Source organism: Cyrtonyx montezumae, unplaced genomic scaffold, assembly GCF_038088225.1.
Source record: "Cyrtonyx montezumae isolate F1298 unplaced genomic scaffold, pur_monq_1.0 scaffold_5, whole genome shotgun sequence".
Lineage (NCBI taxonomy): Eukaryota > Metazoa > Chordata > Aves > Galliformes > Odontophoridae > Cyrtonyx > Cyrtonyx montezumae.
In genome coordinates this window covers 13,750,259-13,776,866 of record NW_027072056.1, presented here as the reverse complement: position 1 = coordinate 13,776,866, position 26,608 = coordinate 13,750,259, and the positions used below count along the sequence as shown (strand labels likewise).

Genomic DNA, 26,608 nt, shown 5'->3' with positions numbered 1-26,608 from the left:
GTAACTTGCGAAGTGTAATAAGTGCAGGTGATATAGATTGTAGGGAGAGGTGCCCCCGTGGGAAATCATTGTGCTTTTCATATCTTCCAGCTTGGCAAGTAGTCGTATGGCCTTTTTTAGCACAGTGAGCTCAACTTTGAGGCCCTGCGTGCCCTCTGCGCTGTGTGCTCTGCACAGAGCTTCCCTTGGGGTGGCAAGGGCACCTGTGGCACTGCCTGGTGCTGGGCGGTAGGATTAGGGAAATTAAAGCCAGTTTTCATTCAAATGGTGTGGGCTGACAGGGTGCAGGAGTGGATTACCCTCACAGCTGCTTGGAGCTGCACACCGGGAGATCAGGGGCGGCCAACGAGGCAGGCAGCACAGCTCTGCTGTTTTTCTCTCTTCTGCCTCACAGCAGGGACTGAGCCAGGGGGTGGGAGTGTAGGCGTTGCAGAAGTGCACGTGAGTGGAGAGTCTCTGGCATGAGTAATTTGTTGGATTGGGTTGGTTTATGTTTGCTTTCTGTCGAACTCACGTTGGCCGGGCCAAAGATAGCATCCTTTTCCCTTTTTAAAGCCATTTTTCCATATACTGCTGGCTGAAAGGGAGCGTGCACAAGTGACTGCAGCGATGCAGTAAATCCGACAGAAATAGCAGGAGCGGTTCTTTCTGGTTCCAGCTTTCATATTGGCGAAGTCATTCGCTCACCCGGCGCAGTTCCTCGGAGCTGAGCCCTGTCTGCGCCGACCTGTTGTGCCGTGGGACCTGGAGCTTGGGTTCTGCTCCAGAGCAATATCATAAAACTTTTATAGCGACGTCATGACAAAGAGCATGAGAACAGAAATAAGTTAACCCTCTCTTACTAAAGTTTTTCTGTCGCATATTCTCCTGTTCCCACATGCAGCAAAGCCCTTGATGGAAGCTGGAGCACGGTGGGGAGAAAAATGCAAGGTTCGTGGAGAGGGGGAGGAATGGAGAGCAAGGAAAATCTATCTGTGTGAGCACTGCTGTTTCTCAGAGGTAGTTGAGGTCCAACCCCGTAGGTCCTCACTCGTTACTCGTTGGCACTGTCACACTGCATTCTGCTTCAGCATTTGGAGGATTGGGCTCTTCATCTCTGTTGGATTATATTCTAATTGAATAAATAAATCTTTCGTAGAGCCTCAAATCAATGGAGATATTTCCATGTTTGTGTTTGTGTGTTCTGTTTTCTTAATTTTTCTAGGTTTCCTGAGGACGTTTAACTTTTACAACCTTACAACTTGCTCTGCAGCATTTGCTAGTCAGCTATTGCATAATTGTTCTGGGGGATGAGAACCTGGGAATAATATGGCACAGAAATGCTAAGAAGCAGAAGTAAAATCAGCTCATCTTCTAATCTGCTGCCATCTCTCCTCTCCAGGGTCAGTGCTGTCCCACAGCCAGGCACCAGGCAGCCCCTTCCTGAGCCCTACTTGTACTCCTTGTTCTGCTGTTGACTTGCTCCATGATTTATCTCTCCAGATGTTGGGGCCTTGGGTGCCCTTCACATTTCCCCCCTTTCCACACTGGCTTTTGGCCACTTAGCTTAAAAATTCTGTGGATTGGAGCAATCTCATGTTTTGACTCTGGGAAGCCCATGGCTGCCCTGCATTTATTGTGGGCCAGCAATTGGAGGCTGGAGAAAAACCAAGCAAGAGACATGAAGTGTGCTTGTAATGGAAAGGAAATTAGAATTTTTAAGTTTTAAAAATCCAGGTACCTACAGCTAGCTTGGAGTAATGATCTGGGGCAATTCCTGCCTAAAGTAATTATTTTTTGAACAATAGTTTGGATGGAAAAACTTTGGCTTTATAATAAAAACAAGAAAAATGGAGTTTGTAAGTAATTTCTAACCTGACTTTCAGCCTTTTAAATTATGTGTTCTTGCATAAAAGCTCATTGGAGATTCCATTTTCACGTCAGTCAAGCCAAATTTATTGCAATCCAATAAGATGTAATAATCATTAGGAACTAATGAATGCCTTAGCACGTATAAGCTTACAGCTCAGAGCCTCCCTGCTTTGCATAGGCTCTCTCTCTGACCAAGTTGCTGCTTACGTGTCGGATTGATGACTGGGGAGTTCTGTAAAACAGGTAATGATCTAGTGCTCCTTAAATGAAATTTAAATAAAACCTATCTGGAGCAGACAGCGAGCCAAAGGGAAAGGAAAATTTTTGGCTTGGAAAATTGAAGTAACTTGGTGAGAATGAAGGCAAACAGAGCTAAATTGTCTGTGGGGAAGTGCTGGTATGGTCTGTACTGGCATTACAGTTGAAATTAGGTGAGATGTTATATAATTCTTTTGTATTTCTATTATCATAATAGTTAAGCTGCACTGAGCTCTGTAGCTGCATGTACATGGAGAGCCTCTGCCTGGGGAGTTTGCAGATAACTCAGAAGGGAAAGGATAAAAGACAAATATTGACTATGACTCAGGTTCAGAGAAGACTTTAAATGTGTATTATTTCACTTGACTCAAGAACTTCTGCTTCTATGCCGGCACTAAATGTGGCAGGGTGGGTAAGCTGCTGGCATCACACCTGATGGGGATCCTTCGCTGGCTTCCTTGAATAGTACTGTGGTCCATGTGGACCACTTTCTCTCCTGCAGCACTGAGACCTGAGCTTTTTGTTCTTTGTTTCCAGAGGTGGGTGGTGGAAAATGGTGCATGGTGAAAATTCATGTCTGTTCCAATTCATGTGAATGACCATTCTGATGTGAGCTGGGAGGGGCCAATTGGAAAGCAGAGAGAAAGCAAGGTGAACTGGGTTGAAAACGATCCTAAACGTAGGTTGGCTTCTGCTCTGGTCATGGACTTCTCTGAATAATAACCCTTTTCCCCATAGAACTTCATTGTATTGCATTGTGCCTCCTTATTTCAAATCGTGCCCTTCACTTTGAGTCCACTAGAAATAAATTGAACTTTTTCACTTTTCAAGGGAGCAATAGAAATTGTAAAGTGTTGAATCAGACAGGTACAACTACGATGGATTGATTCAAAATAATAATAGATGTGCAGGTGACTAGGTGCTGATCTCAGCTTGCAGCTCTGCTGCCTTTGTGCTCACCTCAGCAGCACATTGCTCTCCATATCGCTTAATCCTCCAAGTCAGCATAACACAATGGGACCGTTGTGGGAAGCGCATGAAGAAAAGCCCCAGAGCAGCCTAAGTCTTTGTGAGATAGAGCCTCTCTGCTCATCCCTGGTTCTGGGAGAGAGCTGTACCGTTTCAACATGCTTGTTCCTGCAACCTGATAGTTATTGCTTGTGGCATGGTGGCAGCTCCCTTTGAGGACAGTAAGAAACCACGTTCCAGGCCAAGTGGTCTGAGTAACTGGAACTCTTCTTCTTTCTTCTTTAAGGTGAATCCTGGTGGCAAGACACTTGAGGAGAGGCGCTCCAGCCTAGATGCAGAGATCGACTCCCTGACCAGCATCCTGGCCGACCTAGAGAGCAGCTCTCCATACAAACCTCGGATTCAACAGGTTGGTGGCATGTTGTGTAAACCCAGAGTGGGAAAGTGGCCAGAACCTACTGCTGGAGTCAATTTGCTAACCGCCTGGTATTTGGTGCAAGCAGGCATGCCAGTGTGTCCTGATAGCATCCAGATGTGGCTGTCAGTGGGAAGAAGGGCGCAGCCGCTCCGAAGGGGCACCAGCTCAGAAGCTGCAGTACCTCTTAGCAAGGGGCCTCTGATCCCGATTGTTGCATTGGCCATGGAGACTGTTAGCAAAAGGTTTAAAAAGAAAAAGACATTTCCTTTGCCCCAACTTTCTGTCAGCAAAAGCTTGTGAATTAAAAGCTGCTCAGTTCACAAATAATCGTACACATTTTTTTCCCCTGTTTTGTTAACTTTTATCTGCTACGCTGTCAGAATGATCTGGGTACCTGCATCTCGAGTTGCTTTGGCTTTGTGATGTGATCAATGGCAGTGACATGGCTCAGGGTGGCTGTAGCCCAGCAAGGCGGGTTGCTATTCCCATTTAATCCACTGTCTCTAGGTGAGGACCAAGGGAGTCACCTAATTTTTGTTATTAACATAGGTTGCTCTTGAATGAAGCTACTTATGTTCTGGCAAGGTGTCATGTCTTTATAAGATGTCATGTCTTTATCAGAGAAAGTGGTGAAACTCTGGTGGCACTTAAAGATGAGCAATTCATGTGATCTTGATAATCACCATCTCTTCGTTTTGTGGCTCTTATGATTCTTTTCACCATTGCATTTGTTTTGAGTAATGCAGAAATTATACTTTTGAACAGAACTAAAATAGTGATCTGAGTTTGTTTAGGTATAAGATCATGTTTGAGTATGTGAACTTAGCAAAACCAATGTTGAATAAGATTGGCACAAGCCCATCTGTATGCAGGCAGGGACTCCGTGTTGTGGCCACTTCTGCCCCTTCATTCCAGCTGCATCTACAAGGTTGCTCCATAAGCTCACAGATATATCTGTATACAGATTTGGGTCATTTGGTCAAAGAGAGCAACAGCACAACCCAGATACCACTTGGTCCTCTTCCCAGTGGATTTTTCGTTGCGATGAGTGAAACAAATCTTAACAGTGATTGTGCTCAGGCACCATGTCGAATAAACTGCACTCATTTTGTTTGCATGGACCAAATGGATGCACATGCACATTGGCATTGGGAAATACTTTACAGCATCAAAACCCTGTGAGAGTTAACTGGAAGAGATTGGCACTCACCCATTTTCCTTGGCAGTGTCTGCAGTCAGCCACAGTGCCTTAGTAGAGACATGCAGCTCGTGTAACCACTTCTCTGAGCGTCTGCAGTTTTCTGATCTGTCAGTACTGCTGACTGCTTCCTGATACTCTTTTCTTTGAGATCTGGCATTGTGTGAACAGATTGTTTCCCCGCTTTTATTTTGTACCCATCCTATTAAAAAAATTCACAGAGTTCAAATGCAACGTTCTGCAGCATAATTAGAACTGCTGCACACTGAAAGGCAGAACCCAACTTTGGGACTGGATCTGACTTTCCAAGCCCATCAGCACACCCTGCCAGTTGCACGTGTTTGCATGTTTGTTCCTGTGGCTTTTTGCTTGGAAGTTCTGTCCTCCACCCAGGAATGGCAGGATGGTTCCAGTGTGTTACAGGACCTGCTTGTGGCACGGTGGGCAAAAGGGCTGAATTTTGTCTCTGGGACCAGATGCCAGCGTTCTGTGTTCAGTTTTTCAGACTTCTTGGCATTCATTGGTTAACATAGCAATGTCCCATGGAAAGTACAGTTACAGCAACACCCAACTGTAGCTGCTACAAAAAAAAAATGCCTGAGTTGAATGTGTCATTTACTGTAATTAAAAAGTACTCAGACGAGTCCTTGAAGGGTGGAACTAGAAGGTAAAGCTTTGATATTGTTCTTTGTTTGATCTGTACTAAGTATTAAAACTGGTGAGTCATTTGATGGTCTTATAGTAGGATAATAGATTAGGCTGCAAATTGTGAGGTACTTACTCAGAACATCAGCGCATTTATTGGATTACACCTCAGCTGACCTTCCCAAATTTATCAGGATAATGGCTGCACAGAGGAAGATAGAGTCACAACTTGTTTTGGAGATGTTTCTAGTTGTGCTTATGTGGTTAAAGCATTATAATAATTTTGTAGGTATACCTTGCCCTTGGGGATACTCCTGTTATGGAACAAGAGGAATTTTATTGTTAGGTTTCTCTTTTTTTTTCTTCTTCTTTGATCTTCAAAATAGTTTTAAAGCAACATAAACTAAACTATAAAATTGTGTTCTCGTGCTGGAGTGGGAGTGATAGCAGGATTTGAGTGGCTTGCCCAACACAGCCCGCCTTTGTTGGCATGAATTCAAAGAGAGAAGCTCTTCTGATCCTCAATACGAGTTCAGGATTGCAGAGAGACACAGTGCAATGGGAGGTATCCTCCTCATAGGTTTGGAAAGTCCAAATAACTTTTCAGACTCGTAGTGAGGGGGCTGCCATCAACCCCAAGACATTGCCCCAAGCTGAGCCCATCTCTGAGAGTCTCTCTGGCTGAATCACAGGAGCAGCCAAAATTGATTAAAATGCTGTTTTGTTGTTTATTTTCTTTCCAAATTGCACGTATCACAAACTGTAACGCTGAGTTGCTATCTTTGGCTGCAGCACAGCTGTGCCTGGGCTTGCTTTCTGTCATGGGAGCTGCTGGGAGACTTCGTGTTTCCTAAGTCCAGTTGGAGCTCATTTTTAGAAAGGACCAAACAACACCTGAGCTTGGGAGGCGGCTGTGTGCCCTTCATCAGTCTCCTGGTGTTGTGGTTGAATCGGAGGGGGCTATATCAGCCTGATGTAGATACTGTTGGAAGAGCTGCGGTTGCATTATGACAAAATCTAATTAATATTTTCCTCCTGTTTGGTAAAGTTCGGAACTGTTAGCGTGATGTATCAAGTACAGAGATCCTCTTGTGTAGCTGTGATGTGTTTTCTGTTTACATATCACACCTTTAAATTGCAGTAACTCATCGGAAAGTTTAGAGGCAGAGAACCCACTGCGATTTTTGACTGTAAAAGGAGGTTGTGTAGGGAAGACATGGAGGAGCATAAGTTCCATGGGAAGTAAGGTCTGTTCCTAAACTGATGAGCACCAGTATGGCTGCTCCATTAAAAGCCAACTCCTCCATTGAAAGGTATTGTCCCCAACTTAGAGGGATGTTTTTAAACTGTTCTGTTTAGCTGTAGCTCATGAGGTGAGTGCAGCAAGGCCTTAAGCAACAACAACAAAATAAATTAAAAAAAACCTGCCAGATTTCAGCCCATAAAATAAATGTTTGCTTTTTTTTTTTTCTAAAAACAAGAAAACTTTGTGACTCTTGAGAGAAAGCTTCCAGCAGAGGCTGTGAAAATGAAATACTGGAAATAGCAACATATGAAATCTCAGGATTTTTTGTCCCTGCTGTGAATTATGTATTGAATGCTGATTGCTTTGTTTGGAATCAGACACCTACCTTCTGAAACTCGTGGTTTTCATCCTGAATTTCCTGCAGATTGCTTGGCAAAGTAGGACTTTGTGAGTGGTGTACCAGGCAATAAGATGTACCTGGTCCAATGGTAATGAGCCTTTCATTAAAAAAAAAAAAAGCAAATAGCAAGTCTCCAAAATTTACAGAGTATTCGACTAGAGAAAAAAATGCTTTGATGATCAGAATCAAATCTACTTGTGTACAGCTCTCAGAGGCAGCTGCATCCAGAGGGACTCAGGAGACGTGTTCCACTCCCACCTACCACCACTGTGCATAATGACAAGGGTCGGAGCATTTTTTCTTTGCTCCCTCTCAAAATCTCCTCTGTCTGCGTAGCTTGGCAACTACTTGCATGTGATTTGCCTCCTTCCCCCATGTATGGCATCTCACAAAATGAAACCTTGGTCTGGGTTGAAGTTCTTTAGGTGATCTTCTTGGACAAATAACAAAGAAGAGAAATAAAGTATTTTTCTCATCTAACAGATGTGGGAAATGAAAGCACAGTTAGGTGATATGTCTGAGGATTCCTGCCTGGACCCCTGCCTCTGTATCACTGCCCCCATTACTAGACATCCACTACCTCTCACTGGCAGACTAGGCGAGCAATAGTTTAAAGCAAAAGGAACTCATTCTCAGCGTGAGCTGCAGAACAATAAAAAAGTAAGTAAAATAAAATTAAAAATCAGTGATACATTTTCATTAAGTTCCAAACATACTGGGAAATAATGTCATCTAATGACTGAAATTTGAAAGGGATTTAAGTGTTTGACAGTGTTGGTTGTTATTCCATCACTCCTTTTGACAACCGATTGGGGACTGCAAAAACATTGAACAGGCAGTGGGCTTATTTTCTTGCAGATTGATGGGAGAGGATTGGAAACCACAAAACAAAGCAAAATGCTGTGCACTGAACACTCCTAGGAGCACTCTTTCATGTGCATTCCTAATTTTAATGCCTCATTTCTATCCAGTCCAGGAATGCACAGCTAAAGGTTTGGGGTTTTATTTTTGTTTACGTGGAGCTGGATCTCCAGCTGCAAATGAAGCTTCCCAGAGCAGAGCATTCCTCAGCATCAGAGGGAGAAAGCTCTTGGTGTGGGCTGTGGGACTGGCATGTGGGCTCTGTGAAAGGCAAACTGCTACAGCTCTCTTCAAACCAACCCCTGGAAATTCACGAGTCCAAGCTGACAGTCTGATTTCCTTGTTCTGTTAACTGACAGAGCTTGGTTTGTTACGTAGATACACACCAGAAGGGTTTTGCAGGCATGGTCCACACGATGTTTACTATTTCAGTTGTCAGGGACAATTTGATAGGACAAGAGGAAGCGGTTTCTAACTAAAAGAGAGGAGATTTAGATTGGACATAAAGATGTTTTTTACAGAGAGGGTGGTGAGGCCCAGATGTGGTGCGTGCCCCTTCCCTGCAGACACCCGAGGTCAGGCTGGATGGGGCTGTGAGTACCTGATGGAACTGTAGGTGTCCCTGTTCATTGTGGGGAGTTAGAGCTGATGACCTTTAAAGGTCCCTTCCAACACTTCTATGATTTTCTTTTCTTTTATGAAAGAAAAGAAAATCATAGAAGTTCAAGCAGATGATAGAAGATAGAAGATCATAGGGTTCAAGCAGATGGAGATTAGTTGGTCAGGTTCTGAGTTAATTGTTCCCTCCTGTAGCATTTGGGTGACAGAAAGAGTTAGTTGTTCCTGAGTTATGGGGCTTGGTGGGATTTGGCTGTTTCAGGTATTCAGAAAGTTGCCAAGACTTTTTGAGCGTTACGTGGGCTCAAACTGACTGCTCCCACTGGTGGCTTTGTACTGTGTGCAAAATCCATGTAGATTACAGAAGCAGGAAAGGAAGCATCCCGTCTGGAGCCAGCTCCATGGGTTCCACCAACAGTCACGAAGGAGAGCCTCCACATGCAGGAAACCCCCATCTTCCTGCAGCTCCCATCCCCAGGGGCAGTGCAGCAGCATTGGCTGCGCTGGTCCCAAGGTGACAGCTTTCCAGGAGGCACAAGGCATGGATGCTGGGCCATGTGCTTGTGAGCAGAGAGGTGCAGCCAGCAGATGATCTCAGCACGCTGGCTTTGGCTGTCAGCACAAGGAGGGGACCCTTCCTGCGCCCCACAGCTCGGCCGGCTCGTGCCGCGGGCTGACGCTGCTCTGATTAGCAGATGCTTGAATCGGTTGCATCTGCTGGTATGTATTAAACCATAATCCTTTTGCTAAGAGCATGTCCGGGAAGATTTTTAAAGAAAATTTTCTGAGATCCCAGATTATCAGCTTGTCACAGATGAACAGGATAAGAGTGACCTTCGCAGGGTATTATTTCTTTCTGTAGCACTGTCATCAGAGTGAAAATAAAGCACTGCTACGCCTGCTTTCCTTTTTTTCTGGTGCATAATCAAGTTGATGAAAATCTTTCTTTTCCCTTTCCCCTTTCCATGCTTTTTGGTATCCATTTGGGTTTTCTGCCTACGTGCTTGGCTTCAGCCTTAGCTGACGACTGGTATTGGATATACTGAACTTTAAAATCTGTGCAGGCATCTCAAATTTGTGTGTGGATAAAGGCAAACATTTACTTTGGGAACAGTGATAAAAAAGCAAATAGTACCTCATAATTTGGTCTTTTTTTCCTTCTGCATTCATGATTGTTTTTCTGTGAGTGGGTGAGAGCTGGGCTCTTACTTTCTGAAGCTGTTCAAGGCCTTCTGCCTATTGTTAGATTCTGTTTTCTGTCTTCTTCCCCACAATGGGACCAGGCTGCTGTGCACCGTCAGCTCAGGAAGCCTGTCATCATTTCCCCATCCTCAGTTTTTGGCTCTCGGTGCTTTTGGCTCTCATCTCAAAGGGACCCAGCACACTTCGTGAGCTGTCCACGTGCCCAACAAAGTGTTACCACCCCTGAGGCACAAAGTGGCATGGCGCTGGGATGCGGGCTGCTGGCATCTTTGCATGGGTCGATGCATCTGATATACTTACACATCTGATATCTGATATGATATACTTACACATATACTTCAGTGGTATCAGATTTACCACCACAACAGCCCAGTGAGATAGAAAAGTGCTGTTGGTCTTTCATGGGTGAGGTAGATGAGATTGGATAAGCAGATGGCAGACTATGGGCTCCCTGTCACTCACTTACCCTCCTCTTGCAGTGCATGCAGATGGATGGATGGACTCACAGAGTCACTGAGTTTGGAAAAGACCACTAAAGTCCTCTCCTCCAACAGTCAACCATCTCCACCATGCCCACTAACCATCCCTCAGTGCCACATCTCCATGGTTCTTGAACACCTCCAGGGATGGTGGCTCCTCCAACTCCCTGTGGCAGCCTGTGCCAGTGTCTCTCCACTCTTTCTGAACCTGTAGCACCACTTACCACATCAGCATTTGAGAACTGGGAACCTGTTTTCCTCACCTGTGTAAGGATGGAAGAAATTGAATTAAGTCAGACTTAGTCCTGTGGCACAATTTAGCAATTCCTCTGTATGTGTGGCATCCACTCTTCTGCATTGCAGGGAATTAGCTGGCACATTTCAGTTTAGATACTAGGAAACATTTTTTCCCAGAAGGAGTGGCGATGCAGTGGCACAGCTGCCCAGGGAGGTGGTGAAGTCACCATCCCTGGAGGTGTTGGAGAACCATGGAAATGTGGCGCTGAGGGACATGGTTAGTGGGCATGGTGGGGATGGGCTGCTGCTTGAACTAGAGGACCTTAGTGATCTTTTCCAACCTTAATAATTCTGTGATTCTATGATTAGGAAATGAAAACACGGTTGATTAATTCTTCCCACCCAGCACCCATCGGTGACTGCTGGTTGACTCCTCCTGGCATAAGGACTGAACTTGGTGTCCTCACCATGGCCCCTGGGCTGGCCCCGTGCAGGCACAATGAGCTCCAGGCCCTTGTCACAATCTGAACTTTTGCTCTTCCAGGCTGTACTGTAACCAGGATCCCCAAAGGCGGATTGTTTGGCTGATGCACACAGATAAGTGCCTAAGCTAATTCTAGGAGGAGAAGGGAAGCAGGAGGGGCGGTCAGGAGAGGTGAGGAAGGAACACAGGAAGGATCAGAGCCTGCTCAAGATGCAAAGCACAAGTCCATAGGAAATGAGGCTTCCTTTGCTCCGCTCTTGATGGTTTCTGTTCCTTTTGTGTTGACTATTTCTCTTCTGCACACGCTAGGAACCAGCTGCATTTCCCTCCCAGTCAGGGAAAGGAAATAGCTCAGAGCCAAGGGAACAGCACAGCAGCTCCAAGAAGCACCTGCATAGCAATGCATCACTTGGGACTTACTCCCCCTGGGTCTTTGCTGGGTGCATCCTGCAGCCCATCACAGTGTTTTTGGGTGGATGGCTGCAGTGTGGGCATTGCACACAGCAGGGAGAGAGCATTGCCTTGGTTTCCATCTCTAGCCAGAGACCATTGAAGGGCTGGCATGGACTCTGTGATGTGAGTGCTTTGTAGGGTTGCATTCTACAGAAAAAAGAGTTGGCCATGCAGTTTCTGCATTAGACCCTGTGCTACCAGTGGATAAGCAAACATGGTACATTTATTGCCTGAAAAGCTCTCAGCATTGTTGCAGGATATTTCTGGTTCAAAACCGTTAACCATTAGAGGATGAGGCAGATGTATCTGTGGACAGTTTAAGGGGCTGTGTCTATATTTTCTCTTATTGATTGCCTCGTGCCTTCCTGTCAGGAACCTTTTGAGAGATGACTGTGGTGCTGAGATGTATTGCCTCTTCCTGTATGTTAAAGCTGCCTAGCCTAAAAAAAAATACAAACAACCCAAACCCAGCCCATATCTGAAAGTTATGAATTGATAGACTCTTCCTATAGCTCTTCAAATAACTGTCAATTACTCCAGGCTGTTACAGTTTCATTGTAAGGAAGTTCCTTCCTTGAGTCAGACTTCTTTGCATCACAGTAAAATGCAATTAGATGACGTACATACTGTGGCTTGGAAGCACTTACAGTTTTCTCAGCCTTATGTTGTCAACTTTTGCTCAATAACAGGCTTGTGGACTGTGTCACTTTGTCTGTGTTAGCATATATTATCACCATATGGTGTTTCAATAGTGAATAGGAGACTTCTATGAGTATATAAAAGGATAAAATGGAAAAAAATATTACAGCAAGATAAGCCTAACATGCTGCTTCACAGCTGACAGTGAGCAGTCTCACTGCCATTTTGATAGGAAACCAGTAACTAGTTGGTCCAGTGATTATTACTGTTTTCTACAGATCTAAAAGCAAAGAAACACCCCCCCCACCCCCCCAAAAAAAAAAAAAAAAAAAAAAAAGACCTACCCAGAAAAAAATGAGATTTTGATTCAGTTGTTATAAATATTTTTGCCAATGTTTTCAGTCTGAGACTGATTACCCTCTGCCCAAAGAAGGTAGTTTATGTTTTACAGTGAACTCGGTTCAGAAAACAGCAGTTTCATGTGAGTAAGGGTACCAAGAGCAGGAACAATTGTGCATTTTTTATAGCATTATACATGTAAAGGCACATAGGATTGTTGTGGTAGACTTATATCACAGCCCAGGTCATTGATCCTGCTGTTTTGTCCTAAGTAGCACTGGTGTTTATCTTTGGAATGATGACAGGCTGGATGTGTTGTCCCCTTTGGAGTGATGAGTAAGAGGTCAGTGAGAGCCTGTTGCTGTCCCAAGAAGCTCCAAGTCATGTCGAGTTGCCACTTGCCTACTAGCCATCACTCCAATCTTCCTGGGGGCTCAGACAGCTCTGATTCCCTGGTCCAAAACCATAACTAGTGATCCAAGGAAGATTCAAGAAAGGTGGGAGGAGCAGCTCTGTTTCCATCTGGCAGAAAACCAGGATGCACGTGCATCCTTTCAAGTCACGGTTATCAAGAGGTGAAAAGAAAATGAAGGGGCTGATCCTTGTGCTGGTTTGCAGAAAGACCAACTGTGCATTACATTAGATAGTCATACAGTTAAGACTGTTGGTAGCCGTAAAATGTGATGGATAAGCCATTGTTGTTCAGCTGGGATTCTTTGAGCTGGATGATAGTACAAATGTCATCTCAAACTCCCTTTAATCTTTTTTTCTGAAAACATTTTGACTGGAGTCCACAGCAGAGGCTAATGTCCTACACAGGGGGCCTGGCTGCGGATCAAGGTGGCCGTGAAGGTCACAATGTTTTATGAGGCCCCAGTGACAGAATGGCTACTATGCTCAAGGCGGCACGCTGCTTAGTGTGGAAAACTGCACAGCTGTTGCACAGAGGATACAACACTCAGTGCTTCCTTAGGGTAGGGGTGGACCACAATTAGGTTTTGGAAGTGTCTGGAAGAACCAGCACCCCAAAGCAATGCTGCAGAACGCTTGAAGTCATCAGGCATTGTAGCTTTCTGGCAAGCCTTGCCTTTGACAAGACTTGGCTTCAACGCTGTTGAGTAATGTGGTCATTTCTAACTAACAGCAATAAAACTTTAGAGAACACCTGCTGTTTCTATATTGAACATATGTGTGCGTGCTCATGTAAAATCACAAATGCATGCAGGTCTAGAGAATACAATTTATATTTGGCATCTTTCCTACAAATTGTATTTTAGAACACTTGAAAGTCTTCCTGTAAATAGTCATTTCAGAATTGAGCTTGTTAGTGAAGAGGAGATGAAGTAAGATACAAAGGCAGAGGAGGAAAAAGCTTTGTTTTGTTTTGTATGTGTTTTTAAAGGCATTTGATGAGTTTGATCATTTGCTGAGTGTACTCAGCAATATCTCAAGAGGACATATGGACAATCTCAGTAGACTGTCTGCATGGTAGGAACTGCAGGGAGCCAAAAACAGAATAACAGGCTGATGGCTTAGCAAGTATAAATGAAGGGAACATCTGAGGATCCCTGACTCTCTTGCTTCTGAGCCAGTGCTGGATTATCCCATGTAATCAGTGCTTTCCCCAGTCCAGTTTCAAGTAAATTAAATGTAAATATCTCACTGCTTTCTTTGGGTTATTATTCCAGTCTGAAACACATATAGCTGCTAAGAGCCATTGCACTTCAGTACCTCCTTACTTAATTTAATCTCCTCATTCGGAGTGCCACTTCATATATGTGTGTGCGTGCGTGTTTGTGCTATGTGCACGTCTTCACTTCCCATGCTGCAGATATATATATATATATATATACAGAGTAGAAGGAGGTTTAAATTCGCCAGTACAAAGCTGTAATAAAAGGACTGACAGACTGGATCTGTAATACGCCTGACCTGACAATTAAGTAAACTTATTACTGTGTCAGCTTGCCAGATGGATCATCTACTTGTGATGTAACGTGTACTGCTTCTGAATGTATTGGAGTGAAGTTTCCTATTTTATATTTGTTGAGCTGAGGAAGGGAGAGGGAAGAGACAGTTTTATTTGAACTAAACCCACTCATTTCAAGTGTGTTTAATGATAGCAATATGTGACAGATAAAATCCTAGGCCCTGGTCCATGTTTATTTTAATTTCAAGCAATGGGGAAAGATGGAAGAGATAATGTTGTAGACTGAAAATGTCTGCTGTTGTAAAATAAATAGCAGCGTGAACCCTGAAGGGGGTTTCCTTGCTGTGTTCTGCACGACTTTCTGATGGGCAGCCAGAGCTCTGATGGGTAGGAATTTGGGATTTGTCCCTGAGAAGGGCCAGGCAGGGATGTTTGGCATCAGCTTTTCTAATTGTTGCCTCCAAGCTTACTAAAGATAGTAAGGCTATACTGAAAAAGGCGGACAGAAATAGCCTGAAGCATCTGTCCCTAACCTGGACTTCCTTTTAGCATAGTTCCACCCTGACCTTGAGGAGGAGGTGAGTTTCCCTCTGACCTGCTTTGTAGACATGTCCCCAATACTCCCAGTTCCGTCACACACTTCTGTTGATCCTCAGCTGAGCCATCTTTGTCTCTGGGCTGCACTTCTTCTGTTAAAAATAAACTCATGTCTTTGCCTGTCCAGTGAGTGTGTGGGTGAGTGCTCGTGCCTGGTGCAGTGAGGATGTGTAGGTAATGCTGTACTGCTTGTTGCAATCTGTAGTATTTGCATCTGAACTCCTGAGGTTTTCCTCTCTATACACTTCTGACTTTGGGTGGATGGAGTAAGTTCTCTCTCACAAAGGCTTATGTCAAGCATAATTTTGAAAATTAGTGCTGCTGGTTGACTTTTCTGTGTGACTAAGCTGACACAGCCAGTAGCAAAGCAGGTATCTGTTTGCCTTTGAAATATTCATCAGGTTGTTGCTCTCCATTTTCAGTCTCTTGTCTGCTTGAACAGCTTGAAACACACATTCAAATACCTATACATCCAAACTAGTCCCCCACTGTTTGAGGATCTGTATGCTCATGGCTCCAGGGAATGCAAAGACAATCCTCTTGTTCTGTGAAGGTGCTTGAAATTACTTCCAGGTGGGGCATCATGTGCAGCAGCAGCAAATTATTCCTGCAGAGACACACAGCATAGTATAAGGGAGCTTTGTGCTTAGAACTGCCATCTTTCTTGGAGTTGCATCCAGCACTAGCTCCATCACATGCTGTTGTCTCAATCTCCATTAATCAGACTTCTTACGTGCAGAAGACACTGTAGTTTTCTCTGTGTAGCAGAGGTGCTGGGTCATGGCTTGAAGCAGTGATTGAGCACCTGGTGGAAGGCAGGGTCCATGCAGGGGCACTCAGGTGTTTGTAATGTACCTGAGTGATGGAAGGAGTAGAGCCAGGATCCTCCCCTTCCCAGACCTCATTTAAGGGTTGTCAGCAGAGGCAGGAGTTTCTCATCTGGAGATCCTTGTCTATCTGAGGACCTTACAGGCCTTCCTAAGGTGAGTAGCTTTTTCCCTTTCTTTTTGTGCCTGCTGCTATTGCTTTCTGAGTTTACTTGCTGCTCTGATGTCTAGCTATGTTTTTTATGGTGTTACGTGCCCTATTGGAAACTTAAGTTTTGAGGAATTTCTGATATTTTATTTTCCTGCTGGACTTTAAGCATATGGAGTGATTGCTATTGTGAAGGACTAACTTCAGTATTGCTCTGGCTCATCTGATAAAAGCATCAGTAGTCTCCTTTCTGCACTTGGTTAAGTGTTTTTGCAGTGTTGTAGGGCCTTATAGTCTGGAGCTGAGTTTTGAGGGAAGGCCCATCTTAACTGCAATCACATAAGTGCCATTTGTCTCAGCTCCTATCATTAAAATATTGGTCTTCTGCTGTTCGTGGTTGTTGTTTTTGTTTGTCTATTTATTTTCTTTTCCTGGAGGCAGAAGTAGCACGAGTCTCTAGAAAAATACCCTTCTTGAGTCTGAAGTTGAGTTTTAAGTTTTCTCTTTTCGGTGTCTTTCTATCAGTGTACGTAGGCCTGAAATTAATAACTTATGGTTTTCTGTTCTGGCTCAATTAAATGGTCACTCCAGCTCAGTGTTCTTCCTAGTAATGAATAAGACTAAGGCAAACTTACAGTGAGATTGACCCTTTATCCAACAATCTGCTTTTCACAGAGGTTCCCTTAATTATAAGCGGTTTCTTATGATGCTCAGTTGTTTTTTATCTCTGTCAGATCATCTAGCTGCTTTATGAACTTAAGTGAGCTGCTGGAATGTAACACATCCCAAGGCACAGGAGTCCCATGGAGATGGGCAGACTCCCTTCCCTCTGTGTGCTCTCTGTTTGCTGCCCACTGGGGTTGTATTGTATTGCTTCTCCTTCTCATTGAAAGAGACAGGACGATCTTACTTCCTTTCATACTATTTATTTATAGTTTTAACATCTCTTCAAGGCTAAAATATCCTCATTTACTTGGTTGTTTCAGAGTAAATTGAAGAATTTATCATACAGCAATAAGTGCTGTATGATATATTTCTGATCAGGAATTGCTGTTCAAGTATGTTCTAGAGACTGAGAATGCCTAAGGACTAGAAGTGGCTCCTGGACCTGTATTACTCCCTTCGTTGTTTGCAGTTATGTTATTCTGAACCAGTGGTCTAACTGCATTTTATTTTTAAGAAGTGCAGCCTGAGTCCACTGCATTGTATCCAATAACTTCCCTGTCATCTTGTTCTTTTCAATTTTGTTTGTGACTGTTGCAGAGTTAAATCATTTGGCTAGATTTTGGCTCCTCATTGTCGAGACTTGTGTGATGGTTTCTAAAGGTAGTGGCCGTGGCCGCTGTGATGTTCTCAAAAGTGATAGGAGGCATACTCGTGACTGAATGGCTTGCTAGGAGAGGTCTGGCTTACGCAGAGTACTTTGGAACCAAATGGAATCTGTTGTGTTCCCTTTTCTTCCAGATCTGACGTGCCACCTGTATTTTCAGTGAGATTTCAAACTGTTCTAGCCTTATATTTCCCATCTGTAAAACAGAGATGGTAATAATCGCATATCCCACCTGGCTGTCTGACTTCAGAAAGCATTTTCAGATCTTCTGCAGGCACAAAACAGCATAATTTTGCCAACTTATATAAAAGCTACCTCTTTCAGTGGAAAATCTGTATATCAAATACTTTTATTTTCTACAAGGGAATTCAGCGTCAGACTCCTCAAAATGAGTTAGTTAATGTTTCACATTATAGATTGTGAGATGTTAATTTAATTTCAAGTTCTGCGTAGTGAAGAAAATGTTGGATGTACTTTTGTGATTTATACTGTGATTTGATCAGTGTGTTAGTAGTCTGGAGAATCTAACTTTCAGAAACATCTAAGAGTTCAATACACTGGAGATGAATAAGTTATGTGCTTGAACACATGTGCTGTTATTGCTAAAGCTAAATTAAAACTTGAGCCCTTTTGGGCTGAAAGAACTAATGCTTCTCCAGCTTTCTGTCTTCCAATACTGCTCTGCACAAGCCAGTATGAATCTAATGTGCTCTGCATTATTGTGCATGGGAACCTGTAGAGGCAGTGGAAGCTCTGTATAGAAAGTACTGTATAGTGAGGGAGGAAGCCCAAGGAAGCTAATTATACAGACACTCCCACTCTATTACCCTCCAGAGAAATTGAGCCTAACATTCTGCTCTTAAGCTTGTTAAACTATTCTTTTTGGGTGCAAGGATCTTATTTAGGGAGTGAAATAGCTACACTGTGTAATCAGAATGGGAGTTGGAGCAGATCATTATATTTACTCATTTGATTAGCCATAAAATAGCTACCGAAGTCCCCATTTTAAATCTGCTTAGCAATTGTGCAGCAGAGCAAACTGGGTGTTTTAATTAGAGAAAAGATTGTGGTATTTTCTTATAAGTAGTAAATACAGAAACACATGCACATTGTGATCCTGTTTATGTAAATAACCTCCTCCCTGTGGGTGTTCTCATCTCCTAATTGTTCAGGGTCTGCTCTACTTTCAGCTGCAAAGGGGAGGAGAATAGAAGGTTCTGCGTGTCTGCTTGGGAAGGTGCAAAGTCTTGGCTTTAAAATCCAGCCAAGGAGTTTTAGATTAACTGTTCAAGTTACAATACTGAAGGAGGGATAGGTAGCAATGCAGAGATGGCACAGAGGGCCCTGAAAGGTGATTTAGGTCAGGTTGTGCCAGCATCTCAGGAGCGGGATGGATAGAGTTGGCCCTACTGTGTACCCCTGGAGGTCCCTTCCAGTCTCTTTTTTTCCAATTTCCACAGTGAAACTTGTGGCAAAATTTGCTGGCAAAAGGTAAGGCTGTACCAAATCACCTGTGGGTTTGGTGGCTGTGGATCAGTTCCCGTTCCCCAGAGGAGCTGCAGTCTGGAGCAGCATGTCCTGTTCCCCCCATGGGCCCTCAGCTGCCTTGCAGCCACTGCCTGCCTTAGTGCCCAGTGAGCAGCCGTGGGTTCCCTGCTCTCTCCTGAAGCGTAATTCCGTGCCTTGCCACTGATCTATTTGTAAAGCCTTGGACATGAGCCATTACTGAAGGTTTCATTTTCTGGCTTCCTTTGCAATCTGCGGGACTTGGAAAAGCAGAGCAGATGTTTTGAGACAGCAATCTCTGTTGCTGCTGGTTTCTCTGTTCAGCATGGTCACTGTCTTAATGCTTCTTAAGGATATAATATCCCCTTAGGAAACTAAACAACAGCAGAAATATTTCAGCTTCTTTCTTACTGAGCTGACCTGAACAAGTGAATTGAGCTCAGTTACAGAGAGAGGACTTGTTTTTTGGGGGCATTGTAGTATATGCAGAGCAAAGACAGTTGGCAAGTGCTTGTTGTACTGCTTATCTTTGTGGGTCACTGGAAGAGTCATGCTAATAATGAAAATCAGAAAATGATTCTTGTGTTGTTGCCTGTGGATAATAAGGCCTTTGGGCAGTAGGTAGCAGCACTGTAAGATTTCAGCTTTACCACTGTAAGAGATGAAATAAATAGTTGGCCTAGTGACTATCTTTTGCAGACGACTTCCTCAGTATTTCCCTTTTGGTCATTGATTTAACTGGTACCCAGAGTTAGGACCTGCTGCAAATGACCAGGAGTCCTGCTGTGCTTGGGAGTCCAGAGAAGCTTGCAGTAATCCAACCTAGATAAGATGTGGTGTCCTATAAGAAGAGAGAAATGGCATTGCTAGCTGTTTTGCAGCTGCGGAAGGAAGACATTGGTGCATGAGTTGTTACCTGGCATTGTTTCTCAGCACAAATCATATAAGCAGGACATGGGGCAGGCAAAAAGAAAACAACCAAACATCAAAAAAAACAGCCCACATTATTGAGCCTAGCATACCTAATACAACCTTATGGCCACAAGAACAAGCATCTAACTATAAAAAGGTTAGAAGCATCCTGTAAACTTCAATGAACACCTAATTATTTTTTAATGTGGCTGGGACAAGTGCAGCTGGATGGTGTTGCTGTGCTATAACCACCCCAGGGCCCACCTGGCTGGCAAAAAGAGCAAAGTGTAGGGGAAAAAGGGAGGCTGCTGGTTGGGGTTTCACTTGATTGTGGCAGTGAAGATATTTAAGTGCTTTCTCTGAAGTGTTGCACACCTGTAGTTTCCATTGAAATTAATGGAAATGAGTTTTGTGCTGCAGTTTTCAGACTTCCTAAAAACAGTGACCTAAAAAAGCTCCTCTCAAAACACAGAGGTTCCTTTGACTCTACTAGAAATTAATTGTACCTGAAATTTAAGTATACTCCTAAGCAGATGTACCCAGAGATGTAAATGTGGAGCTGCTGCACATCCTTCTTGTGGTCCAGCCTGGCACTGTGCCTCTATGGAGGTTATTCCTCTTTATTTGTGCTTGCCTGCATCTTCTGCTGATGGTAGTCCATCCATCAGTCTCTGACTCTCTGTATTTGTGTTTACCTCTTTATAAAGGAAAATGCTGCTGCTACAGGTACACAGGATGTTGGCTGTTGCATCCATTATAACTATGTGCAGCTCTGGGGTGTAAAGCGTTCTACAGAGTCTCAAATACACAGTACTTGTGCCTGTACCTCGAAGCATTGCTGTGCATTGAAGAAACCTCTATTTTCCTTTGCCTTCTGCCCTTGAAATGCATGACCATACATTTCTCCCGATTTCATCTCTGCTATTGATGAAACTCGAGCATGTCTACAGTGATAAAGGCACCCCAGGATGCTGCATTTCTATATCTCCCCCTGATTACACATGGGGACACTGCAAAGAGTAGAGCTTGCTGGTGTGTCACTTAAAGGTCATGATCTCTCAAGCTCTCATGATGACTTTTAAATTTAAGTGATGGCTTCCTTCTCATATCTACAGTCACACCACTTTCAGAGCTGTGGGTTCTTCCATCTGATGTTTGATCTGAGGAGTTTTGTCCTCAATTGCCTTTGCTGGGGTTACTCCCAGCTATGTCCACCAGGTAAGATATAGAATCATTTGAGTTGGAAGAGACCTTTAAAGGTCATCTAGTCCAACTCTGCAATAAACAGACACCTACAGCTCCGCTCCATCAGGTGCTCAGAGCCCTGTTCAGCTTGATCTTGAGTGCCCCTAGAGATGGTGCACCCAGCACTGTGTCAGTGCCTCACCACCTTCATTGCAAAAACACTTTGATTCTTATAATCAATCTGTCTCCCCTCTTCTAGTTTGAAGCCATTTTCCCTTGTCTTATCACTACAAGCCCTGCTGAGGAGTCTGTCCCCTTCCTTCTATGACTGTTGTTCAGGTACTGAGAGGCTTCTCTCAAGTCTCCCCTTCTCCAGACTGAACAGCGCCAGCTCTCTCAAGCCTGTCCTTGTAGAGAGATGTTTCATCCCTTGGATCACTTTTGTGGCCATTCTCTGGATGGGTTCTAACAGGTCCACATCTCTCCTGTACTGCAGATTCCACATCTGGACGCAGTATTCCCAGTGAGGCCTCATTAGCCTGGAGCAGAGGGGCAGGATCACCTCCCTTGCCTTGCTAGCCATTCTGCTTTTGATGCAGCCCTGGATCTGGTTGGCTTTCTGGGCTGCTGGGGCATGTTGCTGGTTTATGTCCAGCTTGCCATCCACCAGTACTTCCTAGTGCTTCTCAGTAGGGCTGTTCTCTATCCCTACGTTCCCTAGCTTATATGTTAGTGGGGGTTGCTGTGACCCAGGCCCAAGACCTTGTGCTTGGATTTATTGATCCTCATGATGTTGTCCTGGGCCCCCTGCTTGAGCCAGTCTGAATGGTATCCCATCCCACTGTTATCTTTCATGGAGGTATTGAAGAGCATCGGTACCACTACTGTGGTCACATATCTCCATACCTTTAGCCAGATAGTAGTTTTGTTGTTGTTTTTTTTCCCAGCCTAGAGTTTAACTTTTCATACTAATTTTGTGTTGTTTGAATAGGGTCCCTTCCTTTCCAGGGAAAAGTGTACTCCTTTAATGTGATCTGGAAGGGCTCCTCGAGGAACTATTCAACTATTTCTCTTCAAACAAGCAATAAATTTCTTGAGAGTCGGTGCTCTTCTGCTTAGTGGAGGAGTGAGAAAGTATTTAGTGAGATTTCCCAAGAGATGAACCCAAGTGTTTCTTTCTGTAGACAAATCTGCCATCATCTCTACTGCAGGGACGTGTAGCAGTTCGCAGAGGCTGTTACGGGCTTGCTGGCTATGCCACTTAATAAAGGGCTGCTTCTTCTGGAAGGGCATATTTCATTAACACTTGTTTCATCCCCAAGCACTTGGGTACCTCTGCTCTGTGGAAAAAGGTGCTGGATTGACTTGGTCAGCCCATTCCTGTAGGCTTCCTTCACAGTCCCATCAGCTTCACTCATATAGATTTGGCCCTGAGGTAATAGGGCACAGAACTGAGAAAAAGGTGGGATAACAGCTGAAAAACAGTTTACATTGGTGGTCATAATGTCTGTTGTGAGAGTGGTCTAGAGATGCTGTCTCCTATCCACTACTTGCTGATGCTGAAATGGAGGGCCTTCTCATGAAAGAATTAACACAATTAACTCTTCCAGAGAAAGAGACGTGTGAAATAAGGCATTTCTGTTCACATCCCATTGTAAATGTTGGGAAAACTCTGAGCTAAGGCTGTCAAACGTGTTCTTGCTGCAGCCATGGTGTTTAGATGAAGCGCTGACAGTGAGCTGCACTATGGGCAGGTGAAAGGCCTGAGCATCTGCAGAGTGCTTTAGGTTCATCTGGGTGAAGAGCTCATGGAGCTGAAGGCTGCAGTCTGCCCTTTATCCTTTCAAGGCTGGTGCTTTGCAGGGGCACCCTTTGTCCCATGCAAAGCTGACAGCTGTCACTGCAGGAAAAGCCCAACACCAGCTCACCTGGGGCTGCCCATGCTCGTGTGACCTCCAGCTTTGGCTGAGCAGGGGATGCTGCATGAGCATCTCCTGAAAGCAGTGATCGGCAGTGATGAAACTCATCGCTGCAGTCAGCTCTTGGCCCAAGCCCTTATTTGGTCTAATTAATGCTGCATGGGGGGCAAGCAAGTATTTCTCTGAAGTCCTTCACAGGCTCTTTGGAGTCTGTCTGCACGGCATTTCTGTGTCTGTTTCCCTCTCCCCTTCAGGGTTTGTGGAATGACTAAGTAGTGCTGACGGCATTCGTTGTTGGCCTGTATTAATTATTTCCGCGGGTTCTATTTACTTGCGTGTTCCCTATGGGAATGCTGTGCATACAGATCACAGCAGCACTTAATTTTATTGCAGTAAGCGGCTGAGGTTGGGGAAAGGAGGGGGGAAGAGGAGAGAAAGGGTCACGTATGCGTCAGCCCTGTCAGGCTTTTCCTTCTGTTTCATTTGTGCTGAGGTTTTTATTATCATTAAGCCGATTGTATCTGTAGCACAAAGGGCTGGGTTACCTCGGTAACCACGCGGATGGAATGGTAATCCATTTATAGCATCACTGCTCAGGTCTGATTAAATTAGCATGCTGATGACGTAAATGCTTGGCTGGGTGATGCTGACGAGGCTGCTCCTAATAGGAACTCTTGCCCTTACATTTATTCTCATTTATTTCATGAGACCCCTGCAGGAAATGTACAGAAATAAGGCTCCAGATGATTGACTCTTGTTTTCAGAACAACTTGTGCTGCAAGCAGCAGACAGCGATTTATATGGATGCGGACGGCAGCCTGCACGCTGCTTCCTCCTGCTGCAGAATTCCCCACGCAGCCCTGGCGAGGCAGAGCCTGCTGTCTGCCACAGCAGCATCGGAGCAGCTCCTCTGGCTGATAGTTTCTTTCCAGACATCACTAAAAAAGAAATAAGAAGGGGTAATAATAAAAGGAAGGGAACACCCTGCTTCATTGCTCCCTCTTGTGAGGTTCCTACAAACAGAGACATCCTTTTCGCCTGTGTGAAACAAGGCGGTTATTTATGTCTGAATTTTCGTTGCTGAACAATAGTGTTCAGCACTGGCATTTCATACCATGTGGATCAGATGCTTTCAGCATCTTCTGTCCTGGCCCTCGAGGGCAAACAGAGACAACAGCAGTGTGATGGCACGGCTGTGTTTGTTGCATGATGAAGTGGTGAGAACGGGAGGGCTGAGAGCTGCTGGAGCTCCTGGCTGCCCTCCCCACCCTGCCTCTGCTTTGCTGGATAAGCAGCTGTGGGGGCAAGCATAGCACTGGGGGCTTCCAGTACTTCAGCTTCTTGTTGGGGATGGAATTTTATGAGATGCTTTTATTTTCTATTTTTTTGGCTCTCTTCTATGCAAGAGGTGTAATGAAATCATAAAATTGGTTGGTTTGTAAAGGACCTTAAAGCCCACCTGACCCTTGCCATAGTCTGGATGCATCCCACCACCTCAGGCTGCCCAGAGCCACCCAACCTGGCCTTGAGCACCTCCAAGGGATGGGGCACCCACAGCTCTCTGGGCAGCAGTGCGGGGCTTGGGAGTGATTAAATGTATTTAAATTGCTAAAGTATTTGGAAGTCTTCAGTTGGGTGTCCTGAGGTTCTGAGCAGTTTACCATTTTAATTGTCAGGTTTCCTTTACTCATTCAGCAAAGAAGGATTTAAAAAGAATTTTTGAACAAAAGCAGTTTTGGGATGTGAGACTAAAAATGCAATGAATTTTAACTAGCAATAAATAGTTTGGCGTTTGATTTGGAGTATAAGCAGATGTGGCTGTATAGAAAACACTGGAGCTACACCTGCTCTGGGTTGGATTTGGGCTCAGAAATCTGTCATTCATGAAATAAGCCACGTGGTTTTGAGACACAAATATGAATGGAATAGTGCTGGGGCTTGGAGCCTGCACGCTCTCATCTTGAACTTACAGGGTGCTAATTTGGGAGGTCAGTGCTGGGGGAAAAGGTGAATCAGGTGGGGATAGTGTTGGGGTACACAGGAGCCTGCTCCCAATGGCTCTCCCAGCCCTGATCCCTCTCTGTGGGGACAGTGCTTGGTGACCCTGCCCAAGATTTCCACATCTTACTCTGTAAAGAAGAGTATGGCTTTGTGATGAAGGCCGTTCTCAGGGTTTGACTCTGCCTGTGGCTCAGCTCCAAGAATCACTCTTGACTGGACTGGTGCCCTGGGATGCTGCTATGTGTTTACCATGTTCAGTGCATTAATCCTTGCAGAGGAGAGATTAGGGACCTAATGGTGTTGCTGCTTTGCAGGAGCCTTGCCTTGGGGCTTTCCTGTAAATTTAAACTTTAATGGCTAACACCATTAATTTCCAATTTCCGGGATAAAATATTTAAAAGCCATCAGCAGCACAATGGCCTGATGGCAGTGCTCCTCGACATGACTATGCTGGATGGGGCTTCTTCTGAAGGTGATGGACACGAGTGTTCTTTTTGTGCCTGAATCAATTGAACTAATTAAAACATTTTCAGGCCCTTGAAGTTGCCTTCAAGGTGAGTGGGCTCACTGTGAACCACTCATTGTGAAGTGATGGAAGCTCAAAGGAGGAACGTCTTACACAGAGCAGGAGGGATGCTTGCTTTTCCATTCAATTTTGAAGATTGGCCCAAGATAAGTCTTATTTTGGGTGGGGAAGGACTGCTGCTTCCCTGAGCTGCTGAAGTAGTAGTCACTGTGCTCCTGTTGAGTTCCTTGCACAGCTCAGCCAGGGACCACAGTGCAAGTGGGGAAGGCCCACTGGAATTCCCCTCCCTTCCCCATAAGTTTCTGTGATTTGGGGTGTGAGTGCATTGGTGTAGAGTGCCTGGAAATTTTCACTATAGGTGAGCAAAGTTTCAACTCATTTGTCTACCAAATTAGAGCAAGGCAGGAGATGAACAGTAATAAAATTCCTTTTTGTCGATGCAGACCTATTTATTGCTCATATGGAGAAAAAGAAAAGCCTCTTGCGTTTGCATGTGTTTTGATTTTGACGCAGTTCGAGCCTGGTCCCTTTCCTCTCTGAAATCCTTGGGATATTTGTACTTGATTCCAGTGATTCCAGTGGGAGGTGATTCTGTTGGTGGAATTTGGTCTACCACCATGGGGATTGCTGTTTATTTGGCAGAGGGGAGAGGAGAACAACAGTTGTTTGTTTTAACTGGTTTTATTGTTATTCTAAAGGAAAATTTGCTGCTTTTTATCTCGCATGCTTTTATCTGGTGCTGAGTCATGGAAGTGAGAGAATGTGTAGGCGTCTTAGCATAAGAGAGAGTAATTCTGTCACTTACATTTACAGACAGTTATGCTTTCCAGAAAACTTTTTTCTGTGGGTTGCAAAAGTGATTAATCCACTGCTGAAACTGTCAAAAGAGGTTTTCTGTTTAACAATTTTTTGAAAGAGAGAGAAATCTGTTTCTACTTATAGGAAATAATAAGGTAGACACTGAAATAAGAAATCATACTGAAAGAATAGACAAGAAAATGTTCCCTTTCCTAACGACATTTTTCCTCTTTTCTTTTTACGTATCTTATCTATCTGTCAGCCCACGTAAGTCTGTCTCATGGAAGAGTCATGTGGACATCTTTAGACACAGAAGTAAATAAAGTAGAATTATGGCTGAGTTCAGTGTTATCAGTTTCAGCTGTTAAAAAATATCATGGGATCAGCTTAAAGTCTTCTTTTTTTTTTTTTAAGCAAAACCACCACTACCAAAGAACTCAATTAAATATTCCTCAGTTCAATACTGCTCTGCTGTATTAGGAGTAGAAACTACTACTTTTCCTCATTTTTTGCCTTTTTTTGTACTATTTTCCTTTTCCATCTTTCCCATTTTCTAGAGTCTTGCTCATGGGCTTTTATTTTATTACTGAGAATAGCATTAGTTACAGCTGAAGGAACACTTTTGCTCCCT

At 44.2% G+C, this 26,608-nt stretch overlaps 1 protein-coding gene across 1 annotated transcript in view; it reads left to right on the top strand.

Annotated features, from left to right (window-relative positions):
* Positions 1-26,608, top strand: part of LPP (LIM domain containing preferred translocation partner in lipoma) — a 370,558-nt gene that overhangs the window by 216,662 nt on the left and 127,288 nt on the right. Inside the window, exon 8 of the mRNA XM_065748152.1 lies at positions 3,365-3,487. Coding sequence (XP_065604224.1) covers positions 3,365-3,487 — 123 coding nt within the window. The remainder of the gene's footprint in view (positions 1-3,364; positions 3,488-26,608) is intronic.